The sequence below is a fragment of the Molossus molossus genome, unplaced genomic scaffold (genome assembly GCF_014108415.1).
Source record: "Molossus molossus isolate mMolMol1 unplaced genomic scaffold, mMolMol1.p scaffold_m16_p_1, whole genome shotgun sequence".
NCBI lineage: Eukaryota > Metazoa > Chordata > Mammalia > Chiroptera > Molossidae > Molossus > Molossus molossus.
Window position 1 is genome coordinate 182,703,091 of NW_023425344.1, and position 15,282 is coordinate 182,718,372.

Consider the following 15,282-nt stretch of genomic DNA (forward strand, 5'->3'; position numbering starts at 1 on the left):
ACAGTGGAGGACCCACGTAACTAACCAAGGAGGCAGTTTTGGGCTGAAAAGAAAAGGAGCTTACTTTATAATATGAATTTATAAGCTCCAAAACTATGCTGTCAGAGGGAGTAATTTGTTAGGGAGGCAATTGCTTTGGCTCATGGAATACAGAAAACAAAAACAATTTTAAAAAATATGGCTGTATCTAGCTTTGCGCAGTGGCATTGTCATAGCCCATGAGGTTTATGTGAGGCATGGTTATTGCCAATTGAAGAAAAAATGATATAACAAATACAGTGCATTAAAATCTGATGTTATTTTGTGATACACAAATTATTTGATTCACTTTTCCCCAGCCTTTAGGCTTTCTAAGGTCATCACTAGTATCATAGTTAACTGGTGGGCAGATGATCAGGTGAAATTTAAACCGACAAAAAGTTATCAGCTTTTGAAAAAAAGAAAAAGCGTCCTTTCCTAGGAAGAAGATAATATGGTAGGCAAAGGGCATACTATTCTGGTGGTGGCGTTATAAGGATCTAGGGAGCCCAAGGTAAAGGTGGGACGTTGATTTTGATTTTTGTTTTCCTCTCTATTCCTTAGGGCATCTAAGTGAGTCTGAATCTTTTCCAGGATCACGCTGCAAGGAAAGATAGGTGTTTTTTTTTTTGGTACATGCCCCTAGCGGGAACCTAACCGGGAGGCCGATGCTGCAACCGCTGAGCCAAACCAGCCAGGGCGCAAGATAGTTTTTCCTCAGCAAAAGCGCTAGTGTTTTTCAAAGCGAGATCCTAGCACCAGCAGCATCAAAATCACCAGGATCCAAGGTAAAAACGTCCATTCCGTCCTATCGCATCTTCAGGGAATTTGAGTTCGCGTTGAGACTGGTAAGCTTGCTTCTTTAAGAGGCTGCCAAAGGTCCCGGCCGCGCGCCGCTCCTCGGCGGTCAGCTGGGATCTGAGCCCAGCCCACGCCGCCCCGCCTCCCCCGCCCGAGACCCCGCCTCCCCGCCCCCCCCGCCCGAGACCCCGCCCCCGCCCGAGACCCCGCCCCCCGCCCGAGACCCCGCCTCCTGCCCAATATTGGCGGGAAGACGCTAGTTGCTTATCGGCGGAAAGATGTCCGGGTCGTGCGCGGCGGCGGAGGAGAAGGCGGGCTCTAGACAGCGTCTCCAAGTGAAGGTGAGAGACGGCTTGTCGCTTTCGAGTGTGCTCCTGCCGCGGTCTTCGTGAGGGGTCTGTGCCTGGGAGGGCACCAGGACCTGGCGTCCTGCTAACCCCTGCTCTAAAACGATTTCCCTCCGCTGGGTTTGCTTCAAAAGAGAAGCCGGGTATCTGCTCTGGTTATGGAATCTAGCTAGGCCTTCAGCGTGGAAGAAAGCTTCTTTCCAACCCCAGAAATACTGGCCCGATGGGATCAGGGACTCTACCTTTGCTTTTGCAGCGGTTATTGTCAGCTTTCCACTCTTGGAACGATTCCAGTTACTCAAGCTGACAGGGGAGACTCCTCCGTTATAAATTGTGGTCATTACTGTATTATTATTGGTCTGGTAGATTCATATGGGCAAGAAATGTGTCCAGTATAATAAACAGTTCTGTTTGGGTTAATGAATTTGGTATCTAGATTTTGGATGGAAAAAGTTTCCTTATTAGACTATCAGTTTGGATTTTATTTCATTATGAAATAGGAATTGGATTTATTTGCACTGATCTGTAAGAAGAGGTATAAGACCTGGGATTCTAATACTTTCTTTTCCTTCACTGATCTGAATAGGTGGATGAATATAAAGAAAACCAGAACATCTCTTATGTATCTCTGAGACCAGTTTTAGAAAAAACAGTTAAGGTGTGTCTTGTCCCCTTTTCACTCAGTGATTACAAGCTAGACCAACTTAAGCTCTCCAAATCCCTATTAGATAAGAATTCTAACAGTGAAGTGATATGTAAGAAATATAAGGAGCCTGAAATAAAGAAGACTTTCAGAAAGATTTTAACTCCAAAGATGAAAGCCACCACATCTTCTAAGACAGAATCCACTCTGCAAAAATCATCCTTAGATGTTCACACAGAAAATAACAAACGACAACACATGAGCACTTCGGATACAGCCATTCTCAGTGTTGATATGGAAGGCAGTCAGGATGGAGACAGTGATGAAGATACCACATCAGGCCTGGTAAGAGTTTAATTACTGCTTATCCAAATTTTTCTTATTTAAAAAATTGAAGTTCTGATAAGCTAAGGTTATCAAGGGTCTCTTTAGCTCACACAAATTATTTAATTTCTCTTTAGTTGAAATTTTCTTTTTTAAATGTTTAACTAAACTCCCTTGGGTTAATTTAGCTCTTGGTTTTGATTGGTCAAGGAGAGGACTGACTTAATTTTCACTCTGCTTCCCTTTTTCTTCTCAGTTTATTGCATTTATTTTTTTAGTTTACTCATACTTTATGGCATCTTGCTCACCTTTACATGCTTTTATGTACAGTATACCAAAAGAAGCTGGCCTGTGGGACATAGGACACTTGAGTGATCCTTGATGTCAGGGTATGAAAATCATCATTAACTGGTTGTATTGATGTGCTGAATAATATTTCCTTTAAACACAGGAAGGAGTCAAATGATGGAATAGAGAAGGTACATGAGAAAATTTATTAGTTCTATTTAAAATAATAGTTTGAATCATTTTAAGAAATTAGGCATCTAATTTTTTTGGCTTCTATTGCTTACCAGGAATGCTGTACTTCATTTAAAGTGACAAGTGTTATGCAACATAAGATAAAACTGCACCACATGACAAAAAGTTAATGGACGTGCTCTGGCCAGTGTGCCCAGTGGTTAGAGTGTCAGTCTACACACCCAGGGGTCAAGGGTTCAATTTCCAGTCAAGGGCATGTACCTGGGTTGTGCAGGTTCAATCCTTGGCCTGGTTGGGAGGCAACCAATCAATGTGTCTCTCTCTCCCTCTCTCCCTCCCTCCACCTCCATCCCTTCCACTCTAGACTCAATGGAAAAAATACCCTCAGCTGAGGTTTAACCAAAAAAAAATTTTTTAATGTTGATAGAACTAGAACAGAAAATGATGATAGGGAAAGGGAGATAGGATAATTGAGGTGTTGTTGCTATGAAATAGGAATTCAATTTATGCTTTATTGTCCCAAAGTTAAGAACTGGGATCTATGGTGGGACAGCATGGGGTAAATCGTAAGTATGTTGGATTAGGGGTTGGAAGGCTAAGTTTTAGGCATGGCCACTTCTAAGAAACTTTGTGCTTTTTTTTTTTTCTTCTTTTTAAAATTATTTTTATTAATTTGTTTTTGTTACAGATGTTTCACCTTTTTTCCCCATTGACACCCTCCTCCGCATCCCCCCCACCCCATCCCCAGTTTTGTTGTCTGTGTCCATTGGTTATGCATAAAAACTTTGTGCTTTCAAGCAAATCACCTCTGCATTGAGTGGATTATATAAGACCCGTGGTTCTCAAATTTTAGCTTGTATTAGAATTACCTGGAGGTCTTTTTTTAAATTTAATTTAATTTAATTTTTTGCATTTATCTTCAGATAGAGTGGGAAGGAGAGAGGGGGGAAGAGAAAGAGAGAAACATTGACGTGAGAGAGACACATCAACTGATTGCCACCCACACGACCCCAACAGGGGCCAGGGACAAACTGCAACCAAGGTACGTTGCCCTTAGTGGGAACCAAACCGGGACTCTCTGGTCTGCAGGTCGATGCTCTAACCGCTGAACCAAACCAGCCAGGGCTTACCTGGAGGTCTTGTTAAAACTCCATTGCAGGGCTCTACCACTAGAGTTTTTGCTTTTTGCTTTTAATTTAAAAAACTTTTAATTGATTTTAGAGATTTTAGAGACAGAGGGAGGGAGAGAAACATCAATTTGTTGTTTCACTTTAAACATTAATTGGTTGATTCTTGTATGTGCCCTGACCTGGGATCCAACCCAAAATCCAAACGTTGTTGGGGACAATGTTCTAACCAACTGAGCTACCGGCCAGGGCCAGTACCAAACTGTTTTAATTTCTGTAGCTTTTTAGTAAATTTTAAAATCAGAAATGTGAGTCCTACAAATTGGTTCTTCTTTTTCAAGATTGTTTTGGCTATTCTGGGGCCCTTGCATTTCCATATGAATTTTAGGGTCAGCTTGTTCATTTCTATACAAATGGCATTTAGAATTTTGATAGAGATTGCACTGAATTTGTAGATCAGTTTGGTGAATATTGCCATTTGAATGATATTAAGTCTTCCAATCACGATTTAATGTGATAGCTTTCCATTTACTTACCTTGTCTTGAATTTTCTTAAATATTTTGTAGTTTTCAGTGTATAAGCCCTACAATTCTTTGGTTACATTTTTCCCGAAGTATGTTATTCTTTTTGATGCTATTATGAATGGTATGTTTTCTTAATTTCATTTTCTGATTTCTGATTATTTGTTTCTAGTGTATAGAAATACAACTGATTTTTTTTTTATCCTCACCCGAGGACATTTTTGCGTTTTATCTTCAGAGAGAGCAGGAGAAGAGAGAGAGAAACATCAGTATGAGAGAGACACATTGAGTGGTCGCCACCCACACGACCCCAACCGGGGCTGGGGACAAACTCCAACCAAGGTACTTGCCTTTATTGGGAACCGAACCCGGGACTCTCTGGTTTGTGGGCTGATGCTCTAAGTGCTGAGCCAAACTGGCCAGAGCGCAATTGCCATTTTATTGTTCATATTTATTATCTTATTCTTCTTCAGGAAGACCCTTCAATATTTCATGTAATACTGATTTGGTATTGATGAGCTCATTTAGCTTTTCCTTGTCTGGGAAATGCTTTATATGACCACTGATTCTAAATAATAGCTTTGCAGGATAGAGTAATCTTGGTTGTAGGCCCTTGCTTATCATCACTTTGAATATTTCTTGCCACTCCCTTCTGGCCTGCAAAGTTTCTTTTGAGAAATCAGCTGACAGTCTAATGGGAACTCTCTTATAGGTAACTAACAACTTTTCTTTTGCTACTTTTAAGATTCTCTCTTTGTCTTTAACCTTTTGCACTGTGTCTTGGTGTGGGCCTCTTGGGGTTCATTTTGTTTGGGACTCACTGCGCTCCTGGACTTGTATGTCTGTTTTCTTCACCAAGTTAGGGAAGTTTTCTGTCATTATTTTTTTAAATAGGTTTTCAATTTCTTGCTCTCTCTCTTCTTCTGGCACCCCCATGAGGCGAATGTTGATACACTTGAAGTTATTCCAGAGGCTTCTTACACTATCCTAATTTTTTTAGATTTTTTTTCTTTTTGCTGTTCTGATTGTTTTTGCCTCCTTATATTCCAAATTGATTATTTGCTTCTTGGTTTCTATTCTACTATTGATTTCCTGTAAATTATTCTTTAGTTCAGTTAGTGCCTTCTTCATTTCTTTTCTTTTTCCCATATGCTTGTGTTTTTTTTGTTTGTTTGTTTGTTTGTTTTGTTTTTAAAATTTTATTTATTTATTTTTGTGGGATGTGCCCCTAGCAGGAACTGAACCCGGGACTCTCTGGTCCACAGGCCAACGCTCAACCGCTGAGCCAAACTGGCCAGGGCCCATATGCCTGTTTTTTATTAATATTTTTTATTTTTATTGATCTTTATAGAGAGAGGAAGGGAGAAGGAGAGAGAGATAGAAATATCGATGAGAGAGAACATCGATTGGCTGCCTCCAGCATGCCCCCGACTGGAGATTTGGCCCACAACCTGGGCATGTGCCCTGACCAGGAATCGAACTGGCAGCCTTTTGGTTCATGGGTCGATGCTCAACCATTGAGCCACACTGGCCGGGTGGTGCCTTCTTCATTTCTGACTGGAGTTTTGTTTTTTTTTAAAATGTTTTTGAGGTCCTCACTAAGTTCATTGAGCATCCATCCTTACAACCAGTGTTTTGAACTATGTATTTGTTAGATTGCTTATCTCCGTTTCATTTAGTTCTTTTTCTAGAGTTCTGTTCTGTTTTGTTCTTTCATTTGGGACATGTTTCTTTGTCTCTTCACTTTGGCTGCCTCTCTGTGTTTGTTTCTATGTATTAGGTAGAGTTGCTATGTCTCTGGGCTTAGTAGGGTGGCCTATTGTAGTAGGTGTCTTGTAAGGTTCAGTGGCACAGCCTCCCTGTTCACCCCAGCTGGGCCCCCAAGGTACACTCTTTGTGTGGACTGTACACCCTTCTGTTGTAATTGAGTCTTGATTGCTGTTTGCACATCAATGGAGGGATTTACTTAGGCTGATCAGCTGCAAGGACTGGAGGATCAGCTGTGTAGGGTCCACCACACAAAGCAAGACTCACTTCAGCAGGGCTCTCGTACCCGCTCCTTGAGTGTGTCGCTTATAGAGGTGGTTGGGTGGTGGTGCTTCGATGTGGTATGAAGCTGTCCACTGGGTGTGCTGACTCTGGGGGCAAGGTCAGCCACTGCCTGTGTTCTACCTAGGGCCACCAGGCATAAGCTACAAAGTGATGTGCAGATGGTACTTCTTGTGTTGGGCTTGGAGGTGCCCAGGTAAAGCCAAGCTGTGAACCAAGGCTGACTGCTTCTAGTGCCAGGCCTGGGACCACTTAATGAGAGGTATGGGGCTAGCTGAGACCAGATGCTGCTTGTTTGAGAGAATTTAGGAAAATCTGAAGGAGGATCCAAGATAGGGCAATCCTATGGTAAAGCCACTGGAAACAGCTTGGTTGGGCCCGAAAGTTGGGTGGTGCAGGTAATCACTAGGGCAGAGCAAACAGAGTGAGCCAGGTTGCTGGAGTCCCAGCTATGGCACCCATCTGCAGGCCCTGTTGTGAAAGGGCTCACCAAAGGAACAATGGCCTCTGCCAGTACATCTGTCCCAGGAGAAAGCTGACTCTCCAGCCCTCGCCTTGATGCCAAATAACTCAGTTCTTCCCCGTACATCTCTGGTGCCTCTCAAGCTGCCCCCCCAACGCTGGAGCCTGGAGGGAATGAGTCCGAGTAAGTCCGTGTGCAGGTCCTTTAAGAGGAACTGCCTGGGACGCCAGCAGCTTCAGCCTCCTGCAGCCTCAATTCTCACTGGTTTTTACAGCCAGAAGTTATGGGGACTTCTCTTCCTGGCACTGGAACCCTAAGCTGGGGGCCTAGTGTGAGACAGGGACTCCTCACTCCTCAGGGAGGACCTTCCCAGCTGAGGTGTCCTCCTGATTTTTATCTGCCACATGTGGGTGTGGGATCAGCCTGGCCTAGCCTCCACCCCTCCTATCAGTCTTGATGTGGTTTTTCCTTCAATTTCGTAGTTGAAGGACTCCCATTCAGCTCGGTTTCAAGCAGTTTTGAATGATGGTTGTTCTGTAGTTTAGTTGTAATTTTGATGTGGTTGTGGGAGGAGGCGAGTACTGCCTTGTTTTCCTATGCTGACATCTTGACTGGAAGTCGGTCACCACTATTATTTAGTATGTGTGAGAAAAAGCTTTGTTTTGGTTAAAGTAATACATGTATATATATGTGTGTGTGTTTAAGTCATATAATTCCACATGTGTGTGTATACATACACACAGAGGTAATTTCATATGTACACACATCCAAAGAAACAAATCAAAACAGCCAGCAGTTTTCTGTCACATTTCTTTATTTTTTTTCCCATTTTTTCTTTTTCTTTTCCTTTTCATTGATTTTAGGGAGCAAGAGAGGATAACATTGATTTGTTGTTCCACTTATTTATGCAGTCATTGGTTGATTCTTGTATGTGCCCTAGCTGGGGTCTGAACCCTCAATCTTGGCATATCTGGATGATGCTGTAATCAACTGAGCTACCTGGCCAGGGCCTGCCACATTCTTTCTGCTTATTGCTCAGTAGACAAATTGCACTTTCAGCCTTTTTAGCATTTTTCCCCTTTATGTTTTCTATTGGAAGGTGAAGATTCATTTCACACTTTTTACACACATGTGCACCCCACCCTCATATTTTCCCTTTTCACATCCTTAATTAGGTACAACCTAAGCTTTACTAGAGTTGTAAAATTTTTCTCCATATAAATTAAAGAATTCTAATGGCTTCACACATTTATATTTTTTCTTAATGAAATATTTCCTGGGGCCCTCCATCCTCCCACTTCTTTCTGGAATGTTTTACTCTGTCAGCCTATAGTAACTTCCTGAGAAAAGGTATATGAGAGGTAGTTTGTGTGTCTGAAAAGTCTTTACGTTTCACATTTGATTGATGTCTTAATTGGATTTAGAGTTGTAATTTGAAAATAACTTAATTTTTTTTTTTATCCTCACCCGAGGACATTTTTCCATTTTTTGTTCAGGTAGAGTGGGAAGGAGAGAGAGGAACAGAGAGAGAGAGAAACATCGATGTGAAAGGAACACATCGAGTGGCTGCCACCCGCACAACCGACAGGGCCGGGGACAAACTGCAACCGAGGTATGCGCCCCCAGCGGGAACCGAACCCGGGTCTCTCAGGACCGCAGGCCGACGCTCTAACTGCTGAACCAAACCGGCCAGGGCAAAAAATAACTTAATTTTTCCTTAGACTTTTTTTTAGACAGGAAGGCGGGGGGAGAGAGAGAGAAACATTGATGTGAGAGAGACACATTAATTGGTTGTCTCCTGCTTGAACCTGACTGGGGTTGGGGGTCAAACCTGCAACCAGGTATGTGCCCTTGACTGGAATCGAACCCAAGATCCTTTGGTTTGAGGGCTGACACTCTAACTGCTGAGCCAAACTGGCCAGGGTAGAATTTTTTTTTTTAAGTATATTTTTATTGATTTTTTTAGAGAGAGAGGAAGGGAGAGGGAGAGATAGAAATATAGATGAGAGAGAAACATCCATTGGCTGCCTCCTGCATGCCCCCTACTGGGGTTTGAGCCGGCAACCTGGACATGTGCTTTCACTAGGAATTGAACCAGCAACCTCTTTTTGCATGGGACAATACTCAGTCTACTGAGCCACACCAACCAGGTGTAATTTTTTCTTAAAAATTTTAGCCTTGGCCGGTTTGGCTCAGCGGTTAGAAAGTCGGCCTGTGGTCCAGAGAGACCTGGGTTCGGTTCCAGCTAAGGGCATGTACATCAGTTGCAGTTTGTCCCCGGCCCTGGTTTGTCGTGCGGGTGGCAGCCACTCGATGTGTCCCTTTTTTTTTTTTCTTCAAATCTTTATTGTTGGATGTAAAATGTATTACAGATGTTCCACATTTTTCCCCCATTGACCCCCTCCTCCCCACTCCCGCCCCCCTCTCACCTTTTCGCACACTATTGTCTGTGTCCATTGGTTATGCATATAAGTTCTTTGGTTTATTTCTTCCCACCCCCCCAACCCCTTTCCCTTTGAGGTTTGTCAGTCTAGCAATGAATTTGTACTTCTTAATCCCTTCACCTTTTTCACCCATTCCCTCAACCTCCTCCCAACTGGCAACCAACAAAATGTTCTCTGTATCTATGAGAATGTTTCTGTTCTACCTGTTCATTTTGTTTGTAGATTCCATTGTCGATAGATATGTATTCATTGCCATTTTGTTTGTTCATACATTTTATCTTTTTCTTCAAAAAGACCCTTCATCATTTCATATAATAATGGTTTGGTAGTGATGAACTCTTTTAACTTTTTCTTGTCTGGGAAAGTTTTTATATGTCCATCGATTCTAAATGACAGCTTTGCAGGATAGAGTAATTTTGGTTGTAGGTTCTTGGTTTAAATCACTCTGAATATTTCTTGCCACTCCCTTCTGGCCTGCAAAGTTTCTTTTGAGAAATCAGCTGACAGCCTAATGGGAACTCCCTTGTAGGTAACTAGCTGCCTTTCTCTTGCTGCTTTTAAGATTCTTTGTCTTGAACCTTTTGCATTTTGATGATGATGTGTCTTGGTGTGGGCCTCTTGGAGTTCATCTTGTTTGGGACTCTCTGTGCTTCCTGGAATTGTATGTCTGTTGCTCCACCAAGTTAGGAAAGTTTTCTGCCATTATTGTTTCAAATAGGTTTTCGATTTTTTGTTCTCGCTCTTCTCCTTCTGGCACCCCCAAGATGCGAATGTTGGCACGCTTGAAGTTGTCCCAGAGGCTCCTTACACTATCCTCATTTTTTTGGATTCTTTTTTCTTTTTGCTGTTCTGATTGGGCATTTTTTGCTTCCTTACATTCCAAATCGATGGTTTGCTCCTTGGTTTTACGTACTCTATTATTGAAGCTGTGTAAATTATTCTCTATTTCAGTTAATGCCTCCTTCAATTCTAACTGTGTATCCATCATTTCTTTTTTTTTTTTTTTTTTTTATCCTCACCCGAGGACATTTTTCCATTTTTTATACAGATAGAGTGGGAGGGAGACAGAGGAAGGGAGAGAGAGAGAAAGAAACATCGACGTGAAGGGACACATCGAGTGGCTGCCACCCGCACGACCAACCAGGGCCGGGGACAAACTGCAACCGAAGTACGTGCCCTTAACGGGAACCGAACCCGGGTCTCTCAGGACCGCAGGCCGACGCTCTAACCGCTGAGCCAAACCGGCCAGGGCTGTATCCATCATTTCTTTTTTTTTTTTTTTTATCCTCACCCGAGGATATTTTTTCATTTTTTTGTACAGATAGATTGGGAGGGAGAGAGAGGAAGGGAGAGAGAGAGAAACATCGACGTGAAGGGACACATCGAGTGGCCGCCACCCGCACGACCAACCAGGGCCGGGGACAAACTGCAACCGAAGTACGTGCCCTTAGCGGGAACCGAACCCGGGTCTCTGCGGACCGCAGGCCGACGCTCTAACCGCTGAGCCAAACTGTCCAGGGCTGTATCCATCATTTCTAACTGGTCCTTATTTATGCTCTTGAGGCCCTCCCTAAGTTCACTGAGGTTCTCACTAAGTTCATTGAGCATCCTTATAAGCAGTATTTTGAACTCAGCATCTGTTAGGTTGCTTATTTCCATTTTGCTTAGTTCTTTTATTGGGGTTTTGTTCTGTTCTTTCATTTGGGACATGTTTCTTTGTCTCCTCATTTTGACTGCCTCCTTGTGTTTGTTTCAGTGTATTACTTAATGAGAGGTATAGGGTTGGTGAGACCAGATGCTGCTCGTTTGAAAGAATTTAGGAAAAACCTGAAGCAGGATCCAAGACTGGCCAATCCTATGGTTAAGCAAGTGGCAACAGCTTGGGTGGGCTTGAAAGTTGGGTTGGGTGGTGCGGGGCGGGGCCTCAGGGAGTCAACAGGGCGGGGCTACCAGTGTGAGCCAGGTTGCTGGAGTCCCAGATATGGCGTCTGTCTGCCGCCCCCGGGAAGGGCTCACCAAAGGAACAAAGGCCTCTTACAGCACGTTTGTCTCCGAGAAAGCCCCCTCTCCAGCCCTCACTCCAGTGCCAAACAGCTCAGTTCTTCCCTGTATGTCTCTGGTGCCCCTCAAGCTGCCTCCCCTCCAAGCTTAGAGGGAGAAAGTCCGATAAGTCCGTGCGTGGGCCCTTTAGGGAGCTGCCTGGGGCTCCAGCCGCGTCAGCCTCCCTGAGCCTCATGAGGTTCCTGCTGGTTTTTCCAGGCAGAAATTATGGGGACTTCTCTTCCTGGCACTGGAACCCTGAGCGGGGCACCTGGTGTGGGACGGGGACCCCTCAGTCCTCAGGAAGAACCTTCCCAGCCATGGGAGCCTCCTGATTTTTATCCGCCACCCGTGGGTGTGGGACCAGCCCCTCGCGCCGCTGCCCCTCCTACCAGTCTGGATGTGGCTGCTGCTTTAATTTCGTAGTTGTAGGACTTCCATTCAGCTTGATTTCAGGCGGTTTTGAATGATGGTTGTTCTGTAGTTTAGTTGTAACTTTGATGTGGTTGTGGGAGGACGCGATACCGTGTTTACCTACTCCACCATCTTGACCGGAAGTCGTCGATGTGTCCCTTTCACGTTGATGTTTCTCTCTCTCTTCCTCTCTCTCCCTCCCACTCTATCTGAACAAAAAAATGGAAAAGTGTCCTCGGGTGAGGATAAAAAAAATAAAAAAAAATAAATAAATAAAGATGAAAAAAATAATTTTAAATATTATTCCATTGTCATCTAGCTTCCCTCAATATTGAGAAGTTAGTGCCATTCTTATTCTTGGTTCTTTGTGATATCCCTCCTCCTTCCCCGTAAGCTTTTAGGATCTTCTCTTATCTCAGTTATCTCAAGTTTTACGAAATTTTGTGATAATATGCCTAGGCTTGGGTCTTTTTTCATTTTTTAATCCTCAACTGAGGACATTGATTCCATTTTTTGTTCAGTAGAGTGGGAGGGGGAGAGAGAGAGAGAGAGAGAGAGAAAGAGAGAGAGAGAAACACCGACGACATGAAAGGGACACATTGAGTGGTTGCCACCCGCACGACCCAACGAGGGCCAGGGACAAACTGCAACCGAGGTATGTGCCCTTAGTGGGAACTAAACCCGGGTGTCTCGGGACCGCAGGCCGACGCTCTAACCGCTGAGCCAAACTGGCCAGGGCTTGAGAAACTTTCTTGTATCATTTCTCTCTTCATTTTATCTGCTACCACCTCCCCTCCACCATCTATTGGATATTGGACTTCCAAGATGGCTTCTCTGGACAAATTGCCTTTTTTGCCTATTTTTTTGTTTATTTCTTTTAGTTGTTCTTTCTAAATTTCCTTAATACTTTCAAATTATTAAAATTTTTCTGTTATTGAGTTCTTCCTTCTTTTGTTTAATAAAAATATAACTGAGTACTAGTATATTTAGTGGCCAGTGGGAATTATTTGTTATTAGGTTACACTGCTTGACTTCTGATATCAGGTCATTTGTTATTAAATTGGGAAGCCATACATATATCTTGTGATTATCCCACATTCAGACTCTTTAGTCAATATCTAATATAGCAAAGATTATGTGCTGTTTGGTAAACTATGAAATGAATTGGAAGGAAAGTATATATTGCAGAGAATTCAATACCAACTTTTGTGAGGTGCCTTTGCTATGGATTATGTAAAGTAACAGAATCTTTTTGGTCTAATTTCATAGGATGGTTTTTCAGGATTGTCACCATATGAAAGGAAGAGACTGAAGAATATAGCAGAAAATGCAAACTTTTTTGCTTCGCTTCAGTTGTCTGAGGTTTGTGTGGAGTTTCTAATTAAAACCAAGATGCCATTCCTCTTGCCAGTAGGTCAATAAAATACTGAGTATCAGGTTTCATAGTGTCAGGTGAGGGAGCGTAAATGAGAAGCAAGTTTTGCATTTAATAGAAAGAGGTTACCATATTTTATTGATTCCAAGACTTTGTTTTGTTTTAACATTTTTGAAATCAGCATCTTAAAACTATAACTAGTACCTCCTCCCCTCCCCTTTGTTGGTGGTACATAAAGAAATGATGTTTTATGAAAGGTTGTCTTGGATTCAAAGAAATGGTACATTCTAAGTGGTTTCTTTAACTAAAAGATAAAGAAGTGGGAGTGTTGGATTAAAGGATGTGTGATAGACGAAGGAGAAGATATGCTTTTTAAAAAGAACTCTCAGACTTTAAGAATAGATGGGAACTCTCAGACTTTAAGAAGGATAAATCTTAACACTCCCTATACAAGATCTATGCTAATGTTTTATAATCATTGTAATTAAATGTATAATTTACATTGGTGTCTACACTGCGGGGTAAACTTCTGTGTATGAGAGAATATCTGTTTAGGAGGGTGTGTGATGTTTCCCCCAAAAAGACATCAAACCCTTGGCTTTATTAAGTAATTGAATTCTCCAAATACCAGATTCCCAAATATTCAGTGTGTGTTTGCATCTTGAGGGGAGGGAGGGTGAGTTAATATAATTTTATGTAACTAATTTATATGCATATGTCATTAATGAAAATTCATCAGAAATTTAGACAGACTATCTCTAATTTTGATTTTAGTAACAGAAACCATAGTTTGATTTATTAATATAAGTATAACATAACTTTTCTAGAAAAATCAAAGTATGACTGCCTTGGTAGAAGTTAGACCTTTTAATTTGTAATAGTATATTTGATTAAATGTTTAATATTTAATCATGTAAACTCATTAGCAACCTGGTTCCAGGCATCAGAATATCAGTACTTTAGACAGTATTATATACTTGCTTTTATTATGGACAGTATATCTGTCTCATGTCTACCACCAAGAGCAAGTATCGTGTTTTAAGGGTCTTTATTTCCTGTATAGATCTTAGTTTATGTGTATATAGTAGTAGATACTTAATATTTTAAGAGGTAAGCTATGTAGTTATATTATTTTTATGTGTATATGTTTTATGTATTTTGCAGTCAGCTGCAAGGTTCCGTGAAATGGTAAAGAAGAGACAGCCTTCTGAATCTAAAAGGTAAAAGATATGATTTACAGTGTCTGCTCCATGATATTGCTGAGTTGTTTTATAATTTGAAAAAATAATTCAGTATAGTAAAATAAGTAATAGAAACTATGTAATTTAATCTTAATCCTTATAGAATTTCTGAGAGAATGCTGCCTGTTAATAACTAAAGCTCTCATCTTCATCAAAAGAATATAGAGGAAATAGAATCTTGAGAGCTGAATTTTATTTATATTTAATACTGTTGCTGTTAATACAAGGAATCTTTATTTTCATTAAATTATTCTTATTTTTGCCTAGAAAACTATTCTTTTTTCCCTTTTTTATAGAATTTATTGGGGTGACATTGGTTAATAAATTTATATAGGTTTCAGGTATACAGTTCTATAATACATCATCTGTATATTGTATTGTGTGTTCACCACCCCAAGTCAAGTCTCTTTTCATCTTCATTTATCCCTTTTATATTCTCATCTCCTTCCCCTCACTGAAAATTGTTATTTTTTTTTGTTGTTGTTGTTAATCCTCACCCAAGGATATATTTTCCATTGATTTTTAGAGAGAGTGTGGGGGGGGAGATAGACATTGATGTGAGAGAGACACATCGATTGGTACATCAATTGGTTGCCTTCCACATGCACCTTGACCTGGACTGGGGATCAAACCTGCAACCCAGGTACATGCCCTTGACTGGGAATCAAAGCCATGACCCTTTGGTTCGTGGGCTGACACTCTAACTATTGAGCCAAACCGGCCAGAGCTCTTCTACTTTCTTTTAATTTTTCTGTTTTTTTGCGTCTCAATATGTGTTTTCTTTTCCATTCCTAGCATAAAGGAAGGAAATGAACATTTATTGAACATCTGTAAGATACAGTGTGGTGACCTGAACATTTTGTCCTATTTTATCTCATTTAATTCTGATAATAACCAAATGTGGAGGTAATATACCCGTTTTGTGAGATAGAGAACAGGCTCAAAGGGATAAAGTAATTTGCTTAAGGTCAAAATAGCTTAGAATGCTCTGGCC

At 41.6% G+C, this 15,282-nt stretch overlaps 1 protein-coding gene and 1 pseudogene across 2 annotated transcripts in view; both read left to right on the forward strand.

The window, feature by feature from the left end:
- Positions 1-189: 189 nt before the first annotated feature.
- On the forward strand, positions 190-309 carry LOC118621050 (annotated as a pseudogene).
- A 777-nt stretch (positions 310-1,086) lies between these two features.
- Positions 1,087-15,282, forward strand: part of WDR76 (WD repeat domain 76) — a 58,064-nt gene continuing 43,868 nt past the window's right edge. For both annotated transcript variants that reach the window (XM_036266247.1, XM_036266238.1), the window contains exons 1-4: positions 1,087-1,160; positions 1,753-2,154; positions 12,942-13,034; positions 14,212-14,267. In XM_036266247.1, the coding sequence (XP_036122140.1) occupies positions 1,098-1,160; positions 1,753-2,154; positions 12,942-13,034; positions 14,212-14,267 (614 nt within the window). In that variant the 5' untranslated portion in view covers positions 1,087-1,097. The remainder of the gene's footprint in view (positions 1,161-1,752; positions 2,155-12,941; positions 13,035-14,211; positions 14,268-15,282) is intronic.